Raw genomic sequence first — 26543 nt, 5'->3', positions numbered from 1 at the left:
CACTGCTCGCCCGCCTGGAAGTATCAGAAAGGAAAGGAATTGTAGGAGAGGCAGGCCAGCCGATAGCACACCCAGGGCCATTGGCCACTGACCTTGGCAGGTAAGAAGCAAAGGACAGAAACCCCTTCCCCGCCCCCGCTTACTTTCTATTTGAAACAAGTGCTCAGCACCACCAGGAATTGTGAGAGCAGGGTGGCAGCCCTGGGTGGGACAGAGACAAAGGAGGGAGACTAGTGCCCATGCTTGGAGAGGGACCCACAGCGCAGGGAGCCTCCCCCTTAGAAAGCACCTCTCCCTCCCTGCCTGGGTTCAAAGCTGCCAGGCATACTGGCAGGGTCCCCAGAGGCCTAGAGAGAAGACCAGCTCCCTGGGAGGGATGATGCCTTGGGCACTGGGTAAGGAGGCATTGGCGAGGTGGGTCTTCCCTGAGAACCCGTGCACTGGCCCCCACATTTTCTGCATTTCCTGCCTCCCCAGACCTCAGCCCTAGGCTACTCTTTTGGCATTGATGCCTCCTTACCTTACATTTTATGGGCCATGGGATTATTTACAAATGTCTTAGATCCTGGTGGGAGACACTCACCCTCTCTGCCCTTTCTCTGCAAGACTGTCCTGGGCCCAAGTCAAGGGCATTACCAGACAGTTGTCTTCAGCCCTCTGGCTTTGAGTTCTTATTTATAAATAAGCAACATTAAATTTCATTAAATTCTGTTTTCTCCCTCAAAAACTAGTTCCAGCAAGGTCTATTTCCTGCCGCATGTGGCACCCAGCTGCCATCCTTGGGTGGGGTGAGGGGGTGAGGTGCAGTCCTGCTCTCTGCCCTGAGGTTGGAACTTCAGGGGTCTGAAGTCCCAGGTGCCCAACTGGGGTCACTTTCTGTAAGAAGGGCCCACCAAAGCCACTGATGGAGATGCTGATGGAGATCTCTGTTCTCAGAAGCCCCCTTGTTGCCAGTGAATTTGAGGTTCTTGCTTCATCAGGAAAGAATTCAGAGATGAAGTAATAGGTAAGAAGTGAATTTGTTTAGAGAGAAACACACTCCATAGACAGAGGGTAGGCCATCTCAGGGGGCTGGAGAGCACTTCAAAATATGGCATGGTTAGTTTTTATGGGTTGGATAATTTCATAGGCTAATAAATGAGAGGATTATTCCAATTATTTGGGTGGAAGGGGAGGAGATTTCCAGAAATTGGGTCATCACCTACTTTTTCTCCTTTTATGGTTAGTCCCAGAACTGTCATGGCTCTGGGGAGTGTATCATTTAGCATATGCTAATATATTACAATGAGTGTATGTTGAGGTTCAAGATCTACTGGAAGTCAACTTGTCTGCCATCTCAGACCTATTTGGTTCTGATCAGTTTATGTAATGTCCACAAGCTGTGCTCAGTCATTTCAGTCGTGTCCGACTCTTTGCGACCCTATGGACTGTAGCCCACCAGGCTCCTCTGTCCATGGGATTCTCCAGGCAAGAATACTGGAGTGGGCTACCATGCCCTCCTCCAGGGGATCTTCCCAACCCAGGGATTGAACCCTCGTCTCTTATGTCTCCTGCATTGGCAGGCAGGTTCTTTACCACTAGCACCACCTGGAAAGCCCATAGGCTATGTCCTTCTTCTAAAGGTGCTGCCCTGCCTCCTTCCATCCTGTTTTACCCTCAGCACACCAGGGCTGGAGCATCAAGTGGCCCCAGGACACTTGTGAGATCCTGGCAAGAACCATGCACTACATGTCCACCCCAGCTTTAAGGGCAGAGGAGGGCATATCTCCTTACACTGAGGTCTGGATACCAGGGAACTTAAAGCTATGCATGCCACGAACAAAATGTATTCAGGAAGAGGTCTGAGAAATTTGGGGAATAGGAGAACAATAGATAAATTGGAGAAACAAGGATTATTTTTCCTGCGTGTTGAGGACTACATCATAGCGGGTAATGATGACTCGCAGATCCAAAGTGATGGTCCACATCCTGCGACTCCTTTGCTAAGCAGCAGAAATTATCTAACTTCTCATAGCTTCGGTTTTTCATTTGTAAAGTGAAAAGTGTAAAAGTAATTTGATAGAATAATTGTGAGAATTAAATGAAATAACCTATAAAGTACCTACTTCAAGACCTTGCACAGCAGAGATGTAATTATTATTTTTTAGATTGTAATGGTCATGGTCATGAAAGATGTTCCAGCATTGTTGTCAGGCCTCATGGATCATCGGACTGACTCGGGGAACCACTTTTCTATTCAGAAACCAGACTTCCTGAGAATCCTGGCTCTTTTGATTAATATTCTGCTTATTCAATAAATGCCTGCAATGTCAGAGACATCCCCTCTATGCTGGGCTTCTGATGAGGAATCCAAGGTGGGGTGCCAGCCCTGGGTGACCTGACAGTGTGATGGGGACGTAAACAAGGAAACAGCAGGCAGAATGGAGACACTGTGGCTGGAGGAGTGGAGGAGGCCTCTGTGGGGGGGGGGGGGGGTGCAGCCCTAAGAGGAGAGGGGGGAGGGAAGCTTCTAGAGAGGGCATCTTTGTGATGGGACATGAGGATGGGGAGGGATGGAGGGTAGGTGAGAAGTCTTGTCATCAGGCAGAATTGCAGATGGCAGGGCCCCTGGGCCACAAAGAACTGTTCTGGGAGGGGACAGAGAGCCGTTCACTGTGGCTAGGGCATCAGTCCCCTGGAGAAGGGAATGGCCACCAACTCCAGTATCCTTGCCTAGAGAATTCCATGGACAGAGGAGCCTGGGGTCAAAAAGAGTTGGACACGACTGAGCAACTAACCCTTCCACTTTCAGGGTATCAGTGGGTGGCGGGGGCAGGGGGTGGCACAGGAGCAGATCAGCAGTGACCTGGTCTGCCAGGCTTTGTGGGTGGATTTTAGACCTTCTCCCGAGGTCGCATGGAGCCCCTGGAGATGGAAAATGGGCAAAGCTGAGGTGTGTTGGGCTCCTTGAAAGCTCACTCTGGCAGGGGTGTGGAGCACGGGTTGAAGCAGGTCATGACAGAGATGCAAGGAGACCAATCAGGATGGCCCCGTGGTCTTCCCAGGAGGATGCTGGGTGGGGAGTCGCAGCGGGGATAGAAAGGAGCAAAGGCTTTCAGAAGCTGTTTTGGAGGCAAGCTCACCAGATCCTGGTGACAAGTTGGCTTTGCTGTTAAAGGAGAACGAAGCTCCCAGGTTTCTTCTCTGAACAGCTGGGTTAGATCTTGGGTTCTGTTTCTTGAGATGGCACAAGCAAATTTATGGTAGGTTTGGGACTAAGTGTCTGAGGTCTGTGACCCAAGCAGACAGAGGGATGAGCAGACCGTTGGATTTACTGGTCTGATGTTCAACTTCCCCAGCAGGAAGCTACCAACTGACCAGAGAGGACTTGGGAGAGGAGCCCTGGGTACCCCAGCATGTAAAGGGAGATCCCTTCTGGGAGGCTGAGAAGGAGCAGCCAGCATGGCAGAGAGGACCACAGGAAAGTGGCCCCGTAGCAGCTGAGGAACAGAAGAGTTCCAAGAATCCAACCACCTCTTGCCAGCTCCCTGCTCCCTTCTTGGCTGAGTCACCTTCACCTCCTTCCTGGATCACTGCAGGAGCCTTCTCTCAGCCTCCCTGCCTCCACCCTGCTTCCCACAATCCATCTCAACACAGCAATCAGAGCGATGCTCTTACCGCTTAAGTCAGATCACAGCTCCAGAACTGTGGAGCAGAACCCCGCAGCAGAACTCCTCTGCTCCAAAACCATCAGTGGCTTCCCCTTTCACTCGAAGTAAAAGCTGGAGTCCTTTCAGTTTCCTACACAGACCCTCTGAGAATTATCTTCATTTCCTCCTCTTCCTCCCACCTTCACTTCCACAACCCCTCTGACCTCCTCGACATTCCTCAAGCTCCCTTCTCAGGCTCCTGCCATCAGACTTCTGATCCAATTCTTCTCAGCATCTGGAATGCTCTTCCCACAAAGATCTCTTACCTCCTTCATGCTACAACCTCTCTCATCTCCTGCCCACACCCCAACCCTGCCGAGTCCCCCACACCACTTTACTTCTCTTCTCCGTAGACTTCCCACCTTCATGTACTACATAATTTACTCATGTATTGTGGGTATTGTTTAATATATATCTGCCCTTGCTAAAATATTCACTCTCTGGGCAGGGATCTTTAGTGTTTTTTTTTCCCACTGGAACCCCATACAGCTTCCCTGGTGGCTCAGTTGGTAAAGAATCTGCTTGCAATGCAGGAGACCCAGGTTCGATCCCTGGGTCAGGAAGATTCCCTGGAGGAGGGCACAGCAATCCACTTTGGTCTTCCTGCCTGGAGAATTCCATGGACAGAGGAGCCTGGCGGGCTACAGTCCGTGGGGTCTCATAGAGTCGGATGTGACTGAACAACTAACACACCTGATACACAGTATGTACTCGATAGATGAATGAATGAGATGGGTCAGCAAGACTGAGAACTACATATGATAAGGAGTTCCGGGTGCTCTTGGATTTAGCAGGAAGGGACTCTTTCACACTATGGAGAGCAGATTTCCCTATAAAGAGAGGAAGGTGGGAGTCTGGGGCTGTGCACTTTCCCACCTGGTGGCTTCTGTTAAAATGCAGTAAACACAGGCAGTACTGTCAACAGAGGAATGGAAAAAGAAGATGTGGTACATGTATATAATAGAATATCACTCAGCCATAAAAAGGAAAGAAATTGCCTCATTTGCAGGGACATGGATGGACCTAGAGACTATCATACAGAAGTAAGTCAGAAAGAGAGAAATATCATATATGAACACATACATGTGGAATCTAGAAATATGGTATAGATGATCTTATTTGCAAAGCATAAATAGAGACACAAACCTAGAAAACAAATATATGGACACAAGGGCTTCCCTGATAGCTTGGTCGGTAAAGAATCTGCCTGCAGTGCAGGAGACCCTGGTTCAATTCCTGGGTTGGGAAGATCCCCTGCAGAAGGGATAGGCTACCCACTCCAGTATCCTTGGTCTTCCTTGGTGGCTCAGCTGGTAAAGAATCTGCCTGCAATGCAGGAGACCTGGGTTGGGAAGATCCCCTGGAGAAGGGAAAGGCTACCCACTCCAGTATTCCGGCATGGAGAATTCCATGGGCTGCATAGTCCATGATGTATAGTCCATGAGGTTGCAAAGAGTTGGACATGACAGAGCGACTTTCACTTTTCACTTTCAAGGGGGAAGGGGGAGAGTGGGAAGAATTGGGAAATTGAGATCAACACTAGTACACTATTGATACTGTGTATGAAATAGATAACTAATGAGTGCAGACTGTATAGCACAGGGGACTCTGCTGAATGCACTGTGGTGACCTGAAGGGGAAGGAAGTCCAAAAGGGAGGGGATATATGTGTATGTGTAGCTGATTCATTTTGCTGCACTTTAGAAACTAACACAGCATTGTCAAGCAACCATAAGTGAAAGTCTCTCAGTCGTGTCCAACTCTGCAACTCTGTGGACTGTAGCCTGCCAGGTTCCTCTGTCCATGGAATTCTCCAGGCCAGAATACTGGAGTGGGTAGCCTTTCCCTTCTCCAGGGGATCTTCCTGACCCAGGGACCAAACGCAGGTCTTCCCCATTGCAGGAGGGTTCTTTACTGTCTGAGCCACCAGGGAAGCCCAAAAATACTGGAGTGGAGAGCCTATCTCTTCTCCAGCGGATACTCCCAACCCAGAAATTGAACTGGGGTCTCCTGCATTGCAGGAGGATTCTTTACCAGCTGAGCTACCAGGGAAAGCAACCATACTCCATAAAAATTAATTTTGAAAAAAGAAAAAGGCATCAGCTGAAAGTGAGGGGTAGTTGGAGATTGGAGGAGAATGGGGAAGGTTGAAATAGCAGCCATGAGAACCAAAGAGAGATCTTCCCATGGAGACCTACTAGGCTTCCCCAACAATATTTAGGGCCCCTTTGAGGTTGATTACTTACGTTTATGAAGGCAACTCTGTGTGTTTATGAGATTTTTCTCCAATAGTATTTAGTAGTTTGGGTATTGGTCCAGGCAATGCAGACTCTTGGTCTAATCCAACATAGTGGTTTTGCCAAGAGAGTGCAAAGGAGGGTAGAGATGCAGAGGTAAAATGAGAGGGTTCCAGAAAGAATTCCAAGTAATGGAGAATGGACTAAGCTGAGCCAAACTGGAAGACCTAGACAGAGCCCAAGTAGGAAGGATGGGATGCGCAGACAGCAGGGTTCAGATCCCCCGACTCAGTTACTTCCTCGCTGAGCGACTGTGCCTCGGCTTTATTTATAAAGCTGATAGAGGGACCACTGCCACTGGAAGAGAAGTTTACTCTTACTCACACTTCTCCTAGAAATGGGGGTCTGCCCCATGTGGGAGGCAGAAGGAGCCAGGGGAAGGCCTGGCCAAAACCTTTACTGGGGTTCCCACCAGGATGGCTCATGGGGCAGGGTAAACTGTTTAGGGTTGGCCGGTTTGAGTACTTCCGGCAGCCTGGGTCATAGGGGCTGTCCCAAGTGTCTGGTGCCTGGCTCTGGGTGATTCAGAGCAGGGGAAACCCCGACTTGGTCACTGAGAGTTAAGTAAGGAGACAGATCACAGTATGGGCCCTGGATGGCCGGGGAAAGGTTAAACATGTGGCTGTTAGTTTGGTGCCATGATTAATGGATGCTGCACAGACAAACAGAGACAGAGTCTAAGAAAGCACAGTTAGGACACTGGATGTCTTTGGGTTTTTGAGGCGGAAGTTGTTTTATTTAAATTTATTTATTTATTTATATTTTAGCTGTGCTGGGGTTTGTTGTGGTGTGCAGGATTTTCCCTGCAGTTCGAAGGACTCTCTAGTTGTGGCCCGTGGGCTTAGCTGCTCTGTGGCACGTGGGATCTTTGTTCCCCAACCAGGGATCGAACCCACAGCCCCTGCATTGGAAGGCAGATGCTTTACCACAGGACCACCAGGAAATCCCATGCATACTGGGTATCCGTGGACAATTTGCTAAAACTCTTTGCCTCACTTTCTTTGTTTCTAAAAGGGGAAACATAACAGCACGTTCCTCATTATGTTTTTATGTGATTGAGTTAGTAATGAATTAATAAATGTAAAGTGCTTACAATACAGTTAAGCTTTAACTCTCATTACCTTGCTATTATTATTTCATCAGTATAGGCATCATGATCTGAGGCCCCTCCTTCTGAAAAGGTTTAGTCGGAGTAACTGAATGAGTGAAGCCAAAGAAAAGGAGCCCGGGGTCAGAGTGGGTCACTCTGCATTGGTCAGGGAGGAACTGTGGAGCAGGATATTGTCATAGAGCGTGAGGATCAGCGGAGACAGGGAGTTTGGGATATTTCTCGGCACCGGCTTTGTATGCAGCTCACGAGTTGGCATCATGTCCAATGTGCCGCGCACATTTTAGACCATCTGCTCCATCTGTGAAATAGTGGCACAAATAAGGAGTGTTATTATAGATGAGGAAAGGGGGCTGTCCCTCCCTTGGAGGGTTAGGAAAGTGCTTCCTGTGGGGAGAGGGGAGTTTGCTGGGCCTTGAAAAGTGGGTGGAATTTGACAGGGCAGAGAGGACAGGCGAGGAGGAGGGTCTGGTGTGGACACAGCATGGGCAGTGGCTGAGTTTAGAATAGACAGGAGAGCATACAGTGAGTGTAACCGGGATGATGCAGGAGGTGAGTTCAGGAGTGTCAGCTTGGGCTGGAGGAACACATGGAAATAATGAAATGGACCATTCAGTTTGGGTATCTGCCCTCAGTGTATACGGAGGCCTCTAAGTCTGGATCCCGGGAACTGAGGCTTGTGATGCTACGTGAGGAAAGAACATTGCTTTGGGAAAGGAGTCAACAGAAAAAAAGATCTGAGATGTTAGTGGCACTGGGCAGTTTTATGAGAATCTTCTGAGGATGAAGCTGTGTCTGGGCGAACCACACCCTCATCACCAGAGTGCAAACCTGGGAGAAAGACTCCACTGTCTCCTCTCCCCCGGCGATTTGGGCTGTGGCCACTGGTGTCCTGGACACGGCAGCTGTCCATCCTCTTCAGGCTGGTGTTTCTGTCCCATCACCAGAGGTTCTGATGCAGGGTAGTTATACAAGGAAGCCCTTGGGGACGGCTCCGCTCACTCCAGCAGGTGGAGCTGAACTCCTTTTTCCCTCTGTCATGGAGGTGAATAATTGTCAGCAGCCCGAGAAACAGCAAGCCACCTAAGGCGCAGCACACGAATGAAAATGGCAAGCAAGAAACGCTCCAAGCTGTGGAATGTATTGTGAGCATCACAAAGTCCTATTACCCCAGGATCTACTGCAAAGCTCAGCACAGCAAACTTTCCAGTGCCCATAAACCACTGTTCTTAGTTGGAATGTGAAGCTTGGAATTTTTGCTTTATCCAGTTGTGCTTAGTCGCTCAGTCATGTCCAACTCTTTGCGACCCCATGAACTGTAGCCCACCAGGCTCCTCTGTCTATGGGGATTCTCCAGGCCAGAATCCTGGCGTGAGTTGCCATGCCCTCCTCAACAATGGGTAAACCAGAGCAGATAACCCAGGCTTGTCCAGGACATTAACCCGGAACCTCTCGCACCCGAAGCGAGAATCATATCCCTAAACCAACGAGCCACCCCGTTATCCAGTTGAACCTTCAGTTAATCTCATCAGAGGGGGATGTACTCTGACAAGGCAAAGGGGAGGGTGGTTGATGATGGGAAGAACGTGGCCCTTTTCACGAATAGATGTCTGGTACCATTCACACTGAATAAGGATAATCATTCCTCACAATCTGGAAACTGTGTTATGTAGAAAATTAGGATAAATACAAAAACAAAGCAAGGGTGGGAAAAAAAAAACTAACTTTCATCTGAGAATGCCAGAATGCTGACAAAGAGATAAATCATGCAATATTTTTCCCTTGTGGGATTTGCATGAATGTGATTTCTTGTGGTTACTATTCCACTAGCAATCGTTAATTTTTAAATCAATCATTTAATACAGTCCCTTTTGCCTGGAAGAACAGATCAAAATATCCACGCAGGCTCTGCATCACCAAAGAAAATCACGTACCTCTTCAGCTTGATTCTGCCTCTTGGAAAACCTGTTTGTGGAGAGATGGGGAAAAAAAAAAAAAAACTCTTGAAATCTACATTTAAAATTTTTTAGATGGTAGCTGCCTGTAACCCCCAAACAAGGGTGTTTAGCCTGGAGTCCCCATGTCTCTGATGGGTCTGATAAGATAGGATGGTCTAGCAGCTTGGTCAGGAATGTCAAATGTATGTTTTATGTTCAGTCATCTCTAACTGACATTAGCAATTATTTCAGCTATGAATGGAGGCCATAGATCTCTGGACCATTAGCCATACCATGCTTCTGTCTCCAGTAGTAAGCACAGACTTGCATATATCACACCCTGGATCTTATTGTTTTTGTTCAGTCACTCAGTCGTGTCTGACTCTTTGTGACCCCATCAACTGCAGCACGCCAGGCTTCCCTGTCCTTCACCATCTCCCGGAGCTTGCTCAAACCCATGTCCATTGAGTCGATGATGCCATCCAACCATCTCATCCTCTGTCCCCCCCTGCTCCTCCTGCCCTCGATCTTTCCCAGCATCAGGGTCTTTACTAATGAGTTGGCTCTTTGCATCAGGTGGCCAGAGTATTGGAGCTTCAGCATTAGTCCTTCCTGGACAGGCTGACATGTCACCAGGAGTACAAGGTTCAGGGCTGTCTACTGCTGCCCCTTCTGTGATGCTAAGAAAGCAGCATCCCTCGTGCTACCCCCACTTCCCTTGGAATGTAACATCTCATTTTGTGGAAGAAGCCCCTTCCTGTCTGTACGCCAGAAAGTACTTCTCCCCCATATGGAAGCTCTTTAACCAAAGCTCCTCTGTTTCCGAGAGGGGATTTGGAAGGGTTTCCCAAAGCAGGCCTCTAAGCTAATGACAGAAGGTGCTACAATTTCATGGGCAACTAACTACGTCAAGATGAATTTTTTTGAAAGAATGTTTTCCTTTACAGCAGCTGTCGTCTCCAACCTTTTGGGCACCAGGGACTGGTTTCAAAGAAGACAGTTTTTCCACAGACTGGCTTGGGAAGGGGGATGGTTTCAGGATGATGCAAGCCCAGTGGGGTCTCTTCTCCTATGAGAATCTAACACTCCCACTGATCGGACAGGAGGTGGAACTCAGGTAGCAATGTGAGTGATGGGAAGCAGCTGTAAATACAGATGAAGCTTCGCTGGCTTGCCCACCACTCACCTCCTGCTGTGAGGCCCCGTTGCTAACAGGCCATGGACCAGTGTCCGTCCGTGGTCTGAGTTGGGGACCGCTGCTTTACAGACTTGCCCTGGATTCTCCACAGAAGTGCCCTGGGATGAAACCCAGGGAAAACGGAGGAGGGATATTGTATTCGTTTGCTAAGGCTGCCATAGCAAAGCCCTGCAGCCTGGGTGGCTTAAACAACGGAAGTGTTCTCTCTCTCCTGGAGGCTAGAAGTTCAAGATCAAGGTGTCAGCAGAGCTGCTTTCCTCCTTGGTGTGTAGATGGAGAGTTCTCTCTGTGCACTCCTATGTTGCTCTGAGTGTGTGTGCCTGTCTTTGTCCTAATCTTTTTTTTTTTTTTCCTTTTGATGTGGACCATTTTTAAAATCTTTATTGAATTGCTTACAGTATTGCTTCTGTTTTATGTTTCTGGTGTTTTGGCCACGAGGCATGTGGGGTCTTAACCCCCTAACTGAAAGTTGTTCAATTGTGTCTGACTCTTTCAGACCCCATGGACTATACCGTCCATGGAATTCTCCAGGCCAGAATACTGGAATGGGTAATCTTTCCCTTCTCGGGTAATCTTTTCCTTCTCCAGGGGATCTTCTCAACCCAGGGATCGAACCCAAGTCTCCCACTTTGCAGGCAGATTCTTTACCATCTGAGCCACCAGGGAAGCCCCTTAACTCCCCAACCAGGGATCAAACCCGCAGCCCTTGCGTTGGAAGGCAAAGTCCTAGCCACTGGACCACCAGGGAAGTCCCCTCCTCTTCTTATAAAGATACCGGTCATACTAGATTAGGGCTCCACCCACCCTGATGACTTCAGTAAACCTTAAGTTGGCTTCCTTTGTGACTCAGCTGGTAAAGAATCTGCCTGCAATGCAGGAGACCTGGGTTCCATCCCTGGGTTGGGAAGATGCCCTGGAGAAGGGAAAGGCTACCCACTCCAGTATTCTGGCCTGGAGAATTCCATGGACTGTGTATAGTCCATGGGGTCACAAAGAGTCAGACACATCTGAGCAACTTGCACTCACTCACTTAAACCTTAAGTTCTGTCTTTTAAGTTTCTGTCTCCAAATCATATTGGATTGACAAGTTTCTGTCTCCAGTCACATTCTGAGGTCCTGGGAGCAAGGGCTTCAACGAATCAATTGGCCGGGGAGTAGGTGTGTGTGTGGAGGGGTGCATTTTCCCCACAGCAGTCATGATTCCTTCCTGCCCCCTGAGCACTCGTCCTAGGACCCAGGGTGACAAGAAAATGCAGGAGCACAGGGCATCTGTTAAGCATGTCAGACACATGAACTTCAATCACGGGCTGGGCTGTGTTTCAAATTCTCCAGGACAAAAGCCTGGAGGCGGCCTTTGAAGCGACCCGGAGCTGCTGGTTCTTTAAGGTGTTAAGATCAATGCCATTCACTGGCATTCTGAGAACTATCAGAACCCAACCCCACACATCCCAGGATTTTCACAAAAGGGAAAAGAAGGGGATACATTCGAGATGATACAATGACATTCCTGTGTTTTCTTTGAGCCAGAGAGCGGATAGACATAGTTCGGTCAGGCTGGCCTTTTTGGACCATGCTTTCTGTGAATGGGAAGTGAGTTCACACATTCGGTCCCACGGACTCTGTGGGAGCCTGGCCACCAGCAGCTTATAGCCGCAGAAGTCAGCAGGTAGAAGAGATGACATTTTACAATTGTTCCAGTAGACCCCAGGCCTGGAAGATATGCCGGATACCGCTTTCAGAGAGCAAGAACAAAGCAGTGCTGGGGAGAACTGTTGAAAAATTTAAAAGACTATTTCCCTTATCCGTGCTGCTGCTGGCCAAACGTTTCAGCCATTTGCCAAACATGAAAGTGACCCCACGCAGGGCAGAGGACCACATGGGATGGGGACACATCACGGCCATCATCAGCATGCAGACGCAGTAACCGGCCTCCAACGATGCTCAGAAGTGGATTGTTTTCTGAGAGAGAAACAGAAATGAAATTACCAGGTTGGAAGGAACCTCTGGGAGGCCACTTGCTTCAGGTCATCTAATCCATTCAAAGCCTGGGATTCCTGTAGACATTTTCAAATTCTGCACACTTTCAAGTCAAAACAAGGGATGGGGCGTCTCTAGGGCTGGTAATTCTGGCTGCTAGAAGAGGCAAACCTCTTAATCTCGCTGGTTTCACTGAGAGTTTATTTTTTTAAGTATTTTTTTTTAATTCCTTTTTGGCCATACTGGGTCTTTGTTGCTGCGTTGCAGGCTTTCTGTAGTTGCTGCGAACGGGGGCTACTCCTTAGCTGCATCACGTGGGCTTCTCACTGTGGGAGCTCCTCTTGCTGCAGAGCCCTGCCTGTAGGAGCGGGGCTCAGGAGTTGTGGTGCACAGGCTTAGCTGCTCTACGACATGTAGGATCTTCCCAGACCAGGGATCAGATTCGTGTCCCCTGCACTGGCAGACTGTCAACCGCTGGACCACTAGGGAAGTCTCTCTTTGAGAATTCAACAAAAACCCATTGTGGATGCGCAAGGTGGAAAGGTAGCCTTCCTTGTGGTCACTTGGGGACTTGGGCTTCTTCTCCATGTGGCTTATCCACCTATTACAGGTGACTTTCAAGTCCCTGGGTGGTGAGAGAGAGGATGAAGAAACATCATCAGCCTCATCAGCCTTGGGGGATGCACCTCCCCTAGGTTCTGTCTTAAGGCCACACCTCTGGGGGCGGGGTGGGTGGAGATTAAGGCCACAAGAGGCCGTGCTGCCCAGGTTACAGCCTTTGTGGTGGAGTCTGCAGGAACTCCTGCAGTTGACACTGGCAAAGGTTGGCCTCATCTTTGCCACGAGTGGTGCCATGTTTGGGTTTGGTTTGTCAGCAGACAGTTACGCGCCCAAGGAGAACATCCACCATTCTCTGGTCTGTCTGACACCGAAATAGAAGTTGGAATTCATTAAGAGGGATGAGGATTCATCATCTTCTCAGCATATGAGTGTCCTCTCCCATTGTAAGAATCCTTACCTGATCAAAGTTCTAAGGTTTACACCAAAAAAATTGAAGAGATGGTGAAATCTACTGATGCTGTAACCCATCAGGCCCCGGACCCCAGCCTCAGGCTCAGATTGACTCAGGAGGCTCATCTGATGGTCCTGAGTTTCCTTTTGTGCCCAGACCCAAGTAAACTGGGATCTGCGTTTGTCTTTCCCTGGCTCTGAATCATTCGGCATCTCCCAAGAGCATTGACTGGCAGGATGTCTGGAATTTCTGGTCTTTAGACTCTGCTGTGGTTGCAGCATTCCGGCTCCTAAGGGCAGCCCTGTCTGGTTCCTGCTGGTCGTCATAATGACTGGATCATTTACTTTGCCCCCAAGTCCCTGGATCCTGATGCTCCATCCTCTGTCTTTCCTGACTCACAGCTTATTATCAGTCTTAGAAACCCCACACTTCCCTGAAATCTGTGGCTCCTAACCCAATTACTTGTCCAACATTTTAAAAATTAATTGACATTTTTGGCCAATGATAGTAGCAGACCTTAAAAAAGAAGATGTCTTTAAAAAAAAAAAAAAGTATATATATATATATATATATATAAACTCTATTATATATATATAAACACAACTCTACTTCAATAAAAAATAAAAAATTAAAGAGAAAAAGAACCAAATCTAATTCACTGTCCTCCTGTGGTTAAGCCTGGTTCATCCACATCCTACCAGCTCCTCTTTAATCCCAGGCAAAATGCAGACTGGATGATAGAAGAGCATGAATGCGTACATGGAGAAATGAACACAAGGTTATCACTGCCCCCACCCTGCCACCTCGTTGTGGCTGCTTCCACCCCAAGGTTCTAAAGCAGTCCTCAACACTCTCTTGGAATTCCAGTTGTAAGCTCTGAGGACAGAACAAAGACTACGTTGTAGGATCCGTGTCTCAATTACCTTTATATCCCTGGCAGCACTTAGCTCCAAGCTCCGGTCCTAGTAAACATATATGTAGCTTAAATTACTAACAGAGGGAAATTGCTAGAATTACCAGTTGGGTGCTGGGAGTGCAAAAATGGACAAAATGCTTGATATCTACTTGGTCAGAGCTGCTCTTTGCAAGGAGGGATAGGCCAAAGAGACATGTCTGTAAAGAGGTCAGAGATGGAAGGAGCCAGAGAAAGCCAGCATGGGGCAGTCTTAAGTACAGGGAAAGAGAAAGAGGTGAGGAATGGGGGAAGACAGGGCCAAACTGGACCCCAAGGGGGCTGACTGATGCCGCTTTGAGCTGTTTTTCTAACATAGAAGCCCAGACCTCTCTGACAGTTACACGCTAGCAGACTAGATAGTAAGGCTGGGAAACATTTTAAGTCGATGAGCATAAACCTGATATTATTTATTTTCCTCCCCAATATTATTCTTTTACAAGCACAAGCAACAGCAACAAAAATCAAAAGAAAGGAACAAAAAGCTTTCCCAACACTCTTTTCATGCTCCATCAATCAAGCTGCTTTCAATATGCGTTTCTTTCCTCCTGTGAAATCACATGTCATTTGCCAAGCTTCGTTTTAATTCCTCATCTCACATTAAGAGAAATGACTTGGATCAACAGGCAATAGAATTCAGGTATTTTAGAGGTTCTCACCTCTGTGGTATTTAAATTGAAATATGTCTTGAGGTCCATATTGGTAAATCCTATTTCTGAGAAACAATCATAAATAAAAGAGAGGTTTGAAATTGAATTTTTGGAAAAGGACTTGTGAAGGCAAGCCAGTATGTGTCCATGCAATTTAGTGGGATGGAATGTGCATTTAAACTGGGAAAAACCAGCTCACCGTCTCCAGGCTGGCAGAGGGGAGCACCGAGAATCAGGGGTGATCCTGTCCATCTGGGAAGTGGGTTATCATGGAGTCTCCAAAGATTGGAAGGACAGAAGTAACAAAGTAAATGTTCTCTTAGCCAGAAATCTGCATTGTTTTGAACAGATCTTTGCCAACAGACAAAAAGCTAAAATTTGCAAGCTCTTGGATCACAGAATGGGGTTGTTGATGTAATTTCTTCATTGAGCACTCCTCCAATGCTGCTTTTAATGTTGTAAATAGGTTTAAATGGTTTCCAAAGTGACTTCAATCTGATACCAGGAAGAATTCCTGTCCATGGGGAGGAGACATTGAGAGACCAGCTCCAGAGCTTTAGGGCTTCACTCCGAGAGGATGAAAGGGGCCCCAGAACTGGGCTTCCAGTTTCTCAGGGTCTCATACTAGGTCAGGCCTTGCAAGGAGCCTGTGAAACTAAGGACTCTGGAGGTGAGGGTCAGGGGGCTTCCCCTTCTCCGCCGGGATGGAGTATTGGGGTTACAGGAGCCTAGGTGGCCCTCGAACACCTTTTGATTTAGTATTCTAGATTGCAGGATGTGGTCACAGGAAACACATCAGTTTATTTAATTCTCAGTTCTTTGACTCTCCTCCCCTTGCCTTTTTAGGGGTAAACTTTTTCTCTCCTATATTCCAAATCTACATGACAAAATCTAGAGAAACGTCTCTTTTCTCCTCTTCTGAGATGAAGAAAGGTGTCAGTGACATCTCCTTTTACTTCAGGTATCTGTCCTCATGAATTAGAAAGAAAGCTTGCTGAAAACGACTGGAGGGCTTCACAGAGAAGCCCGCCCCTTTCCAGCTGGCTGACCTGTCAGCTGTCTGGAATTCTCCCGTTGCAGTCCCGGGGTTCCTTATTCTCTTGCTGAGGAAAGCCAAACATGACTTGCTTTACAATAAAGCAGTGTCCTGCAAGACAGCAGAGTAGGGTGCCGCTTCGTCCCTGGGTGACCGGGGAGATACAGAGCTCCCTTGCTAGGTTTGGCTGAGACACCAGGATAAACAGTCTCGGGCACCTGGTGGGAGAGGGAGAAAGTGACTTGGTTGATGTTACACAGCTAGTTTTTGGAAGAGGCAGAACAAGAATGTTGGCCTCTGCTGCCTGGTTCATTCCTCTGCACCTCACGCCCTCTCCACGCCAGCCCTACACAGAGTCCGTGGAAGAGGCTGCCCATAAGGAATGATTTGAAAGACCTTGCACATTGGAATCCAAAAAGGTGATGAAGTGCGAGATAAGACAGAGAGAAAAGACCCTGGAAGCCAACTTCATTTTCACTCTGAGGCCTCAGCTCATCATATAAAGACAAATGATTCAATTAAAAACTGGGTGGAGGATCTGAATAGACTTCTCCGCAGACAGACAAATGGCCAAGAAGTGCAAGAGAAAGTGCTCAACATCGTTAGCCATTGGGGAGATGCAAATCAAAGCCATAATATGATGCTACTTCACACCCACTAGGATGGCTCTAATCAAAAAGATGGACAGTGACAAGGGTTAGCAAGGATGGGGAGAACTAAGAACCTCATTACACTGCTGGGGGTAATGTAGAATGGTGCAGCCACTTTGGAGAAGTCTAGTAGATCCTCAAAAGGTTCAACATCGAGTTACCCTATGACCCAGCAATGCCATTGCTAGGGTGGGTACCCAGGGGCAATGATAACATATATACATATATATAAAAACCTGTATATGAATATTCATGGCAGGGTTAGTTTTAATTGCCCAACGGAAACAACCCGAGTGGCCATCAACTAATAAACAAAATGTAGGCCATCTATACAATGGAGTAGTATTCTGCTGTATAAGGCAACGCAGTAATTCATTGCAGCATGGATAAAACATGAAAACATGATGCTAAGAAGTCAACCATCTGAGATCTTCACCAAGCTCAGCTTTGCTTTTTGCAGTCCTCCTGAAAAGTGAAAGTAAAAGTCGTTCAGTCGTGTCTGACTCTTTGTGACCCCTCCCCAAACTGGAACCCATCCCTTGAATCTTCTTTTCCCTGTCTCTCTGTGTATACATTCATTTATCTATTTTTGTTACAGCTTTGTTGAGATATTCACATACTGTTAGAGTTCACCCATTTAAAGTGTCCAACTCATTGGTTTTTAGTAGATTCAAAAAGTTTTGCAGTATTTGCTGTAATCAATATTAGAACATTTTCATCACCCTGAAAGGAAACTCCCTACCCACTAGCAGTCACTCTATTCCTGTGACCTTACCTGCAGCCCTTGGCAACCATCGATTTACTTTCTGTCTCTATGAATTTTCTTTTACTGGACATTTCGTATAAACAGAATCAAATAATATACAGTCCTTTGTGACCAGCTGTTTCACTTACATAATGTCAGAGTTCGTCCATGTTGTAGCATGTGTCTAAACTTTGTTTTTATTGTTAAATAATATTCCATTGTATGAATGTACTGTATTTTGTTTATCCATTCATCGGTTGATAAATCTTTACCTAATCCTAGGGCATAGAAATTTACTCTTATGTTTTCTTTTAAGAGTTGTATAGTTTTAGCTCTTACATTTAAGTCTTTGATCCATTTTGAGTTAATTTTTTAAGTATTTATTTACTTATTTGTTTGTTTTTATAATGTCCACAGCAGCTTTCTTTGTAGTATAACTAAACTCAGAACAACTATCAAGAGATAAATGGAAAAATACTCTAGTATATCCATACAAGGGAATAGGACTCAACAATAAAAAGAGTAAACTATTGATATGAAGTGAAATGGAGTGAAAGTTGCTCAGTCGTGTCCGACTCTTTTCAACCCCATGGACTATACAGTCCGTGGAATTCTCCAGGCCAGAATATTGGAGTGGGTAGCTGTTCTCTTCTCCAGGGTGTCTTCCCAACCAGGGATCGAACCCAGGTCTCCTGCATTGCAGGTGGATTCTTCACCATCTGAGCCACCAGGGAAGCCCAAACTATTGATACATGCAACTATAAAGATCAGTCTCAAAGTACCTTTGCTGAATATAAGCCAGACAACCAAACAGCGCATTTGGCTGCACCTGGTCCTAGTCGCAGCACACAGGCTCTTCTGTCTCCATTGCAGCATGCATTCGATTTTAATTGTAGCATACAGTATCTTTTAGTGCTGGCAAGCAAACTCTTAGCTGCATCACGTGGGATCTAGTTCCCTAACCAGGGATCAAACCCAGGTCTCCTGCTTTGGGACCGCCAAGTCTCAGCCACTGGACCACCAGGGAAGTTCCCATTTTGAGTTAATTTTTGTATATGTTATGAGGTAGGGGTCCAAAATCACTGTTTTGCATGTTGTCCCAGAACAGTTTTTGTAAAACTCTTTTCCCCCCACTGAATTGTCTTGGTGCTAACCACAGATGTGAGGGTTTATTTCTGGACTCTCAATGGATTCTGTTCTGTTGATCTATATGTCTTCCTCATTGCAGTGCCACACTGTCCTGATTATGGTAGCTCTGTGATAAATTTTGAGATCAGAAGTGGAAGTCCTCTGAGTTTGTTCTTTTCTAGGTTGTTTTGGGCCCCTTGTATTTCTGTATGAAATTTAGAACCAGTTTGTTAATTTCTGCCAAGAAGCCATTGGGGTTTTTTTTTTTTTTAGTAAAGATTGTGTTGAATATTTAAATCCATTTGGAAAGTACTGCTAACTTAACTATATTCAGTTCAGTTCAGTCGCTCAGTCGTGTCCGACTCTTTGTGACCCCATGAATCGCAGCACTCCAGGCCTCCCTGTCCATCACCAACTCCCAGAGTTCACCCAGACTCACGTCCATTGAATCAGTGATGCCATCCAGCCATCTCATCCTCTGTCGGCCCCTTCTCCTCCTGCCCCCAATCCCTCCCAGCATCAGAGTCTTTTCCAATGAGTCAACTCTTCGCATGAGGTGGCCAAAGTACTGGAGTTTCAGCTTTAGCATCATTCCTTCCAAAGAAATCCCAGGGCTGATCTCCTTCAGAATGGACTGGTTGGATCTCCTTGCAGTCCAAGGGACTCTCGAGAGTCTTCTCCAACACCACAGTTCAAAAGCATCAATTCTTCGGCACTCAGCCTTCTTCACAGTCCAACTCTCACATCCATACATGACCACAGGAAAAATCATAGCCTTGATTAAATGAACCTTTGTTGGCAAAGTAATGTCTCTGCTTTTGAATATGCTATCTAGGTTGGTCATAGCATATTCATTTCCTTCCAATGAGTAAGCGTCTTTGAATTTCATGGCTGCAGTCACCATCTGCAGTGATTTTGGAGCCCCAAAAAATAAAGTCTGACACTGTTTCCTCTGTTTCCCCATCTATTTCCCATGAAGTGATGGGACCGGATGCCATGATCTTCGTTTTCTGAATGTTGAGCTTTAAGCCAACTAAGTCTTCTAATCCGTGAACATGGGATGTCTTTCCCATTCTCAGAATCTTGAAACTGTCCAGGGTTGTGTATCCTGGATTTCTGTGTGTTTGTGCATTGCCCACTCCTGGGAATTCAGCCACCTTCTTTTACCATGTAAGGTCTCTTGCCCTTATTACCCCCAAAGACTTCCTTGCCATACTTTGCTTCCCTGACTTGACTTCTACTGCCAGCAGCTGGGTCTGTCCCAACTCATGGGAGCGTCTAGTTGTCGGGTCACAAATGAAACTAGTCTGAACCGCCCAGTGCCTACAGTTTCTTAGCCCCCTGTCTCCTCCTTGAAGAAACAGGCAAGGTGAGGATTCTTGATTATGGTGAGAGTTTTCCATCTGTATCATTTCTCTGTGGGGTAGCCACAGGTTGGGTAATAGAAACAGAAGCATGTGCATGCACACGCCCGCGCACACGCGCGTGCACACACACACACACACATGCATTTGCCACTAAATTCAATCAATAAAGGCCCAGAGGAGGTGTGCAAACACTCAAAAAGGTCCCAGTATCCTCACGAGGGTGTTTGGGAAACTAAAGGTAGGAGAGCTTGAAGTGGGTGTCTGTGCTGACCTCAGACACTCTCCAGCACTCTCATTTACAGAGAGTATACGGGAGAGTCTCACAGATCCCTGAAACTTCTCTGTGTCTTCTTCCTCTTCTCCTTCATCAGTACCAGGAAGTTCATTTTTACAAATTGGTCCTTTTATAAAAAAAATTATTTATTTTATTTTTGGCTTCACTGGGTCTTCCTTTCTGCACAAGGGCTTTCTTCAGGTGTGGCGAGCCGGGCCAGCTCTCTAGTTTTGGTGCACAGCCTTCTCCTTGCTGTGGTTTCTGTTGTTGCACAGCATGGGCTCTGGGGTGCATACGCTCACTAGCTGTGCACACAGGCTTAGGTGCCCTTCAGCATGTGGACTCTTCCCAGACTAGAGACGGAACCTGTGTCCCCTGCACTGGCAGGGAGATTCCTAACCACTGGACCACCAGGGAAGTCCCAGCAAATTAGCCTTTCCTGACAATTGGAAATGTTTTGTTTGTCCTGCATGGGACCAAGAGAAGTTAGATGGTCCCATTTTCCTCTGGGAGCAGGGCCATTTGATCCTGGAAGCCTGCTGTGCCCCTGAAGAAGATGGCAAGTTGTCACCTCCTTGGGCTTTTGCATCTCTTAAAGGCAATTAACATTTCAGCCTTGCACTTAAATATTCCAGCCGCAAGTGCCACCTGTATGTGATGGCACTGGGGTGGATGCTTCCAGAAGGCTGGGCATCTGTGCTCTTAAGAGACTCCAAAATAGAGCATGTTGATAATGTAGAATTAGACCCTTGTACACTTTGTGCTTCTGTGAATAAAGATGGTCTGTTATTTTCGTTTGATTTTTCCCTTATAGTTCTGTAGGGCACAACTTCAGATTGGAAATAAAACCTTCACGGGTACCGATTGTGCTCTACTGGGAAATTCAGAAAACCCATGTCACCAGGGGCACCTCACAAGTATGGGTATTTCTTAGGAATAGAAAGATTGTAATATTCTGAGCTGCTGTATCTTTAAGAGAAATTCCTCCAAACCTTTTTTTTCTACCAGTTTTAGTCAAGTGAGGTTAAGCTCTGCTGCAGTAACAAACCAACCCCGAAATCTCAGTGGCTTTCTATAATAAAATACATTTCTCACTCGTGCTGTCTCCCAAACTGCTGCTTTCAAGTTGAGGGTGGGGGGCAGCAGTGGTCTTTGGGAATTTCTCTGTTGGGTTGATGAAGTCCTTACCCCGCAGGTGTGGCTGTGTGGGGGCAGCATGGAGGTCCTGCCTTGCTCACGGGTGGCCCACATCGAGCGGAAGAAGAAGCCATACAACAGCAACATCGGCTTCTACACCAAGAGGAACGCTCTACGGGTTGCCGAAGTCTGGATGGACGACTACAAGTCTCACGTGTACATAGCGTGGAATCTGCCGCTAGAGGTAGAACCTTCCCCATCACCTAGAACACTGACCTTGTGCTTGACGACCGGTCACTGATCCCTTTACTAAGCTGATGCTTCCTCCCCAGAAAGATGCTCACCCTTGCAGGATTATAAATACACTTTGAGGTGGCTCACAGGCCTCCAGGTATTAGAAGCCCTGCTTTACATGGGGATTGGCACCATGGAAATCTCTAAATCCATTTACAGTTAGAAGGATCATAGTGTGTTAATCCAGTCTCGTTATATTCATCTTGACACTGAGTGTCAAGACCTGCTCCTGAGCATGCACTGTGTCTAGAAGATGCTAGCCCAGTTTTTGGCACCAGACTCCATCATCCACTCTCACTTCCCACAGAGCTCCAGCCGCCCCGTGAGGTAGGTCCCAATTGCACAGTGGATCCTTGTTTACACGGCTCTTCAATTCTCTTCCATGTTCTGCCCAGAATATAACCTCGGAAAATTCCCATTGCCACAGCCCCACAGGAGTTTTGTACGGCAGCTGTGCACAGGCTTGTATGGAATCCCAGCCTTGCCGCTTGTAATTATGACATGTTGAACAAGTCTAATTATCATCTCTATATCTCAGGTTCCTCAGTTATCAAATGGGGATTATAGCAAGCCCTCCTTCCTTTAGGTCTATTGTGAAAACTAAATTGGAAGTACTTAACCTGGGTATTAAGTACTAAAGCTAAGGACATATGATGTTCTTGGAGCAATGCCTGGCACACGATGTGAACTGTTGGCGAGCATTTCTGTCCTCCATAGCCCAGTTTGGTCACCTGTACTCTCGGCCATAGTTAGGTTTATCTGTTCAGCTGGCGCTCCTGTAGGTGTCCAAGCCATGGAATTGTTCCCACTGAGAAATGGCAGCCCCTGTGTTTCAGGAGGCTGGAACCCCAGACAACAGAAGTGCAGTCGAATATGTCTAGGTCTGTGGATAAACAGGATAAAAGTGAAGAATTTTTTATCATTGTTGTTACAATTATTAAAATAATGTTCTAAAGCACCGAAAACCCCCTTCCGGCCACATAGCACTTTATAGCCGTTAAACTAGAAGTGATTTTCCACATTATTGTGTAAAATAGCAACTTTTGGTGAGCCCCTTATACTGTCCCAGGCACTCGCTAAGGTTTTTGTTTGCAATATCTCATTGACCTCTCATAACAACCTCATGACAGAGGAACTCCCTGCCCTGATGTCCTCATCTGCAGAGTCAAGATTGTTAACCCTGATCTCATAGGGCTCCTGGGAGGATAAAAATGAGACTTAAAACAGAGCATAACAAATGCTGTGTTCAGTAACTGCTAGTTTGATGTGAACCTATTATGATGTCCATTTTACAGATGGGTAAGCCGCAACTCTGGCAAGTTAAATTGACTTGCTTAAGGTCCTACAGCCAGCACATGACAGGCCAGGGATGTGAAGTGGCATCTTTGTTCAGCTCTGCCCACAGCCCTGTGCCATCGATGGAACAAGTGTTGTCTTTTTTCTTGTTTGAGATGAGAGCAGTGACCTAGGATGGGGATGTGACTTTGGGTCAGAAGAACTCAAGGCAGGTCTCCCAATGCTTTCTCCATCATTACAAACCACCTCAGGTCCCTCATGCCAGTGTTCCCTACCTGGCTTTTCACAAATGACCGTCCTCACTAATCTTGCCAAGTATATTAAAATAAAGAGTTAAAATATCACTGCCCAGGTTTGCCTTTGAATGTTAATAAGTTTGACATTTAAAGGGACTTTTCTTTTAAAAATCCCTGTTTGGCTGCCGAAGAAGAAATCTTAATGAAATCATTTAAACTCTTCTCCTCTTGCTCTAAAATGCTGCTTGGCTGCCCGTCATAGTGAGGAGGGTATCCTGTCTCTACCGGGTCAGAGCCGTCTTGTGGCTGACTCTGGAGTCGTATTTCAGCTACTTTATTTTCCCCTGTCAGCACACAGCAGCCCATTACAGGTTCATTTCTGTAAAAGCAGAGTGAATTATTCATTAGAACATCATTACAGTAGCTTTGCAATGGAAAATTATTTTCACATCTGCATATAATGAACTTCACAAAGAGCCTGCAAAGGGAGGAAGGGGAATTACCCATGTACAAAAAAGAAAGGCAGGAGGTGGTTATAGGCATTTCTTTTCTCATCTTAATCAAATAATTCCTGGAATAATTGGGTCTGAGAGTCACTAAAGAAATGGCAGAGATGGAGCTGGGAAGGCAGGTTGTCAGTATCAATGTGTTGCGGGATCCCTTTCATGGTGATGAGGAAGGCAGACTTGGGGGGCTGCATACTGTGCCCGGGGGGACAGTACTGGCTAGCTCAGGGCTAAAGGATCACGTATGGGCTTTGGATTTCTCTCTGATGGTTTCCCTGAAGGTGACGCTGCCTGTCCTCTGCTCTGCCAGAGCCTCCCAATCACTAAACCCTTTGCTTACTTTCAGAATCCAGGAATTGACATTGGCGATGTCTCCGAAAGAAGAGCCTTAAGGAAAAGTTTAAAATGTAAGAATTTCCAGTGGTATCTGGACCACGTCTACCCAGAAATGCGAAGATACAATAACACCGTCGCCTACGGGGAGGTAATGAAAACCACACTTGTTCTCGACTTGGATGGCTGTGCAGGGGGCTGTGGATCACTTGGCTGGGGGTGAATGACAAAGTCATTCACTCATTCATTAAGTGATTAGTTTTTTTAAAGGTGGGGCCTTCACAGCAAGGCTCTCATCAGCTGGTATGAATGAATTGTGAATTATGCGTGTGTGCTCAGTCACATCCGACTGTTTGCGATCCCCCCCGGACTGTAGCCCTCCAGGATCCTCTGTCCATGGAATTCCCCAGGCAAAAATATTGGAGTGAGTTGCCATTTCCTTCTTCAGGGGATCTTCCCAGCCCAGGGATCGAACCCTCGTCTCTTTGTCTCCTGCATTGCAGGCAGATTCTTTACCACTGAGCCACCAGGGAAGCCCCACCAACTGTTGGCGAGACACGTGTAATACATGTCACGATGGGGACGTGGGCCATCATTTGGCCTGTGGTGTGGAGTGGACCATAAATTCTGGCTAGGGCGTTGTGAGGTACCCTGGGGCCTGTACTGAGACGCTGAGCGGCAAGTTGGGTGTAAAGAGAGACAGAGACTAGACCTGTCTGTCCAGGGCCCACTGCTTGTGCACTGGGGTCCCTTGCTGCCAAAGAAAGGATACAGATGCTCTTCTCAGATTTTCTAGGCTGAGACAGTGTCACTTTTCTGAACATTAAAACAGATTGACCTTTCTCATAGTACAAATGCCATAAATCTGCATTTTGAAAATAGCAATAATAGCAGCGCACACTTAAAATGTGCCGGTACTGTTCTAAGTGTTTTCGCATTTGAGTTCAATCATCCTCACTTTATCAGGTAGCAGTGTTATTTCCATCTTATCAAGAACACTGAGACTTAGAGACATTAAATTATCTAAAGTCTCATAGCTTATAAATCATGAAGCCAGGATTAGACTTAAGCGTTCTAATCCCAAAGATAATGTGTACATTTGGATGTATGGTCTGATTTGTTGCATGTGTGTATATATTTCTTTTTCCTAAAAATATTTAGTTTTATATGTGTGTGTGTGTGTGTGTGTGTGTGTGTGTGCGTGCATGTGTGCTCAGTTGTGTCCAACTCTTTGCAACCCCATGGACTGTAGCCTGCCAGGTTTATACAAATACTTTTTATATACACATCTACTGGTATTGGTATATGTATATATATATATATATATTTTTAAACTAAAACCAGACTGTCCACAATGCCTTATAATTTGAAATGTTACTAATAATAGAGAACATTTTCCTGTGTCCTTAAGCATTTTTCTCCAAAATTATTAATCGCTGTGTTCAGTTCAGTTCAGTTCAGTTCAGTCACTCAGTCGTGTCCGACTCTTTGCAACCCCATGAATCGCAGCACGTCAGGCCTCCCTGTCCATCACCAACTCCCGGAGTTCACTCAAACTCGTGTCCATCCAGTCAGTGATGCCATCCAGCCATCTCATCCTCTGTCGTCCCCTTCTCCTCCTGCCCCCAATCCCTCCCAGCATCAGAGTCTTTTCCAATGAGTTAACTCTTCGCATGAGGTGGCCAACCCTTGGACTGCAAGGAGATCCAACCAGTCCATTCTAAAGGAGATCAGTCCTGGGTGTTCATTGGAAGGACTGATGCTAAAGCTGAAACTCCAATGGCTGCATAAGATGGTATAAATATATATACATTTTATATATATATATATATATATATATATATATATATATATGTGTGTGTGTGTGTTTTAAACTAAAACCAGGCTGTCCACAATGCCTTATAATTTGAAATGTTACTAATAATAGAGAATATTTTCCTGTGTCCTTAAGCACTTTTATACAACATTATTAATGGCTGTATAAGATGGTATTAAAAAGTATATATGTTTTAAACTAAAACCAGGCTGTCCACAGTGCCTCATAATTTGAAATGTTACTAATGAGACAGTATTTTCCTGTGTGGTTAAGCCTTTTTATGCAACCTTATCAATGGCTGTATAAGATGGTACCTTTTGTGTATGGCTGTGTTTTGCTTGAAAACATAGACATTTCTGTTTTGTTTTGCTTGCTATTGTAAGCAGCACTGCTGACAGCGTGCATGTAGGTAAGCCCTGGGCATCTGCCCTGTATCCCTGTGTTTTTGGATGAGGGGTCGGTGACACAGACTCTGGTCAGAGCTCAGGGAGCCAGGTGCTCTGAACCCAACAGAGATGCCCCACTAGCTCTGCAGTTGGGTTTCTTCCCAGGGCTCCCTGGAAGTCCTAGGCTGAGAAAACCCTCATGGGCTTAGAGCATTTCCTTTTTCTACAGTTGTGCATTTTTCTATTTTATGGGAGAAACCTTCTGGAGGAATTAAGTCAGCCCCAGGTTAAATCATCAAAGTGCAGGCAAAGTGTCCCTTCCGAGCTGGAATCTGGATGCGGAGCTTGCTTCTAATGGGGCTTCCCAGATGGCTCAGTGGTAAAGAGCTCACCTACCGCTGCAGGAGCTGCAAGAGACGTGGGCTTGATCCCTGGGTCCGGAAGCTCCCTGGAGGAGGAAACGGCTACCCACTCCAGTATTCTTTCCTGGAGAATCCCATGGACAGAGGAGTCTGGTCAG

General features: G+C 46.5%; 1 protein-coding gene across 1 annotated transcript in view; it reads left to right on the top strand.

Annotated features, from left to right (window-relative positions):
• Positions 1 to 26543, top strand: part of GALNT17 (polypeptide N-acetylgalactosaminyltransferase 17) — a 430162-nt gene that overhangs the window by 381788 nt on the left and 21831 nt on the right. Inside the window, exons 7-8 of the mRNA XM_055561655.1 lie at positions 21215 to 21400; positions 23835 to 23972. Of these exons, the coding sequence (XP_055417630.1) occupies positions 21215 to 21400; positions 23835 to 23972 (324 nt within the window). The remainder of the gene's footprint in view (positions 1 to 21214; positions 21401 to 23834; positions 23973 to 26543) is intronic.

The sequence above is a fragment of the Bubalus kerabau genome, chromosome 23 (assembly GCF_029407905.1).
Source record: "Bubalus kerabau isolate K-KA32 ecotype Philippines breed swamp buffalo chromosome 23, PCC_UOA_SB_1v2, whole genome shotgun sequence".
Lineage (NCBI taxonomy): Eukaryota > Metazoa > Chordata > Mammalia > Artiodactyla > Bovidae > Bubalus > Bubalus kerabau.
Note: the sequence above shows the minus strand (reverse complement) of the source record. Positions and strands in the feature narration are given on the sequence as shown.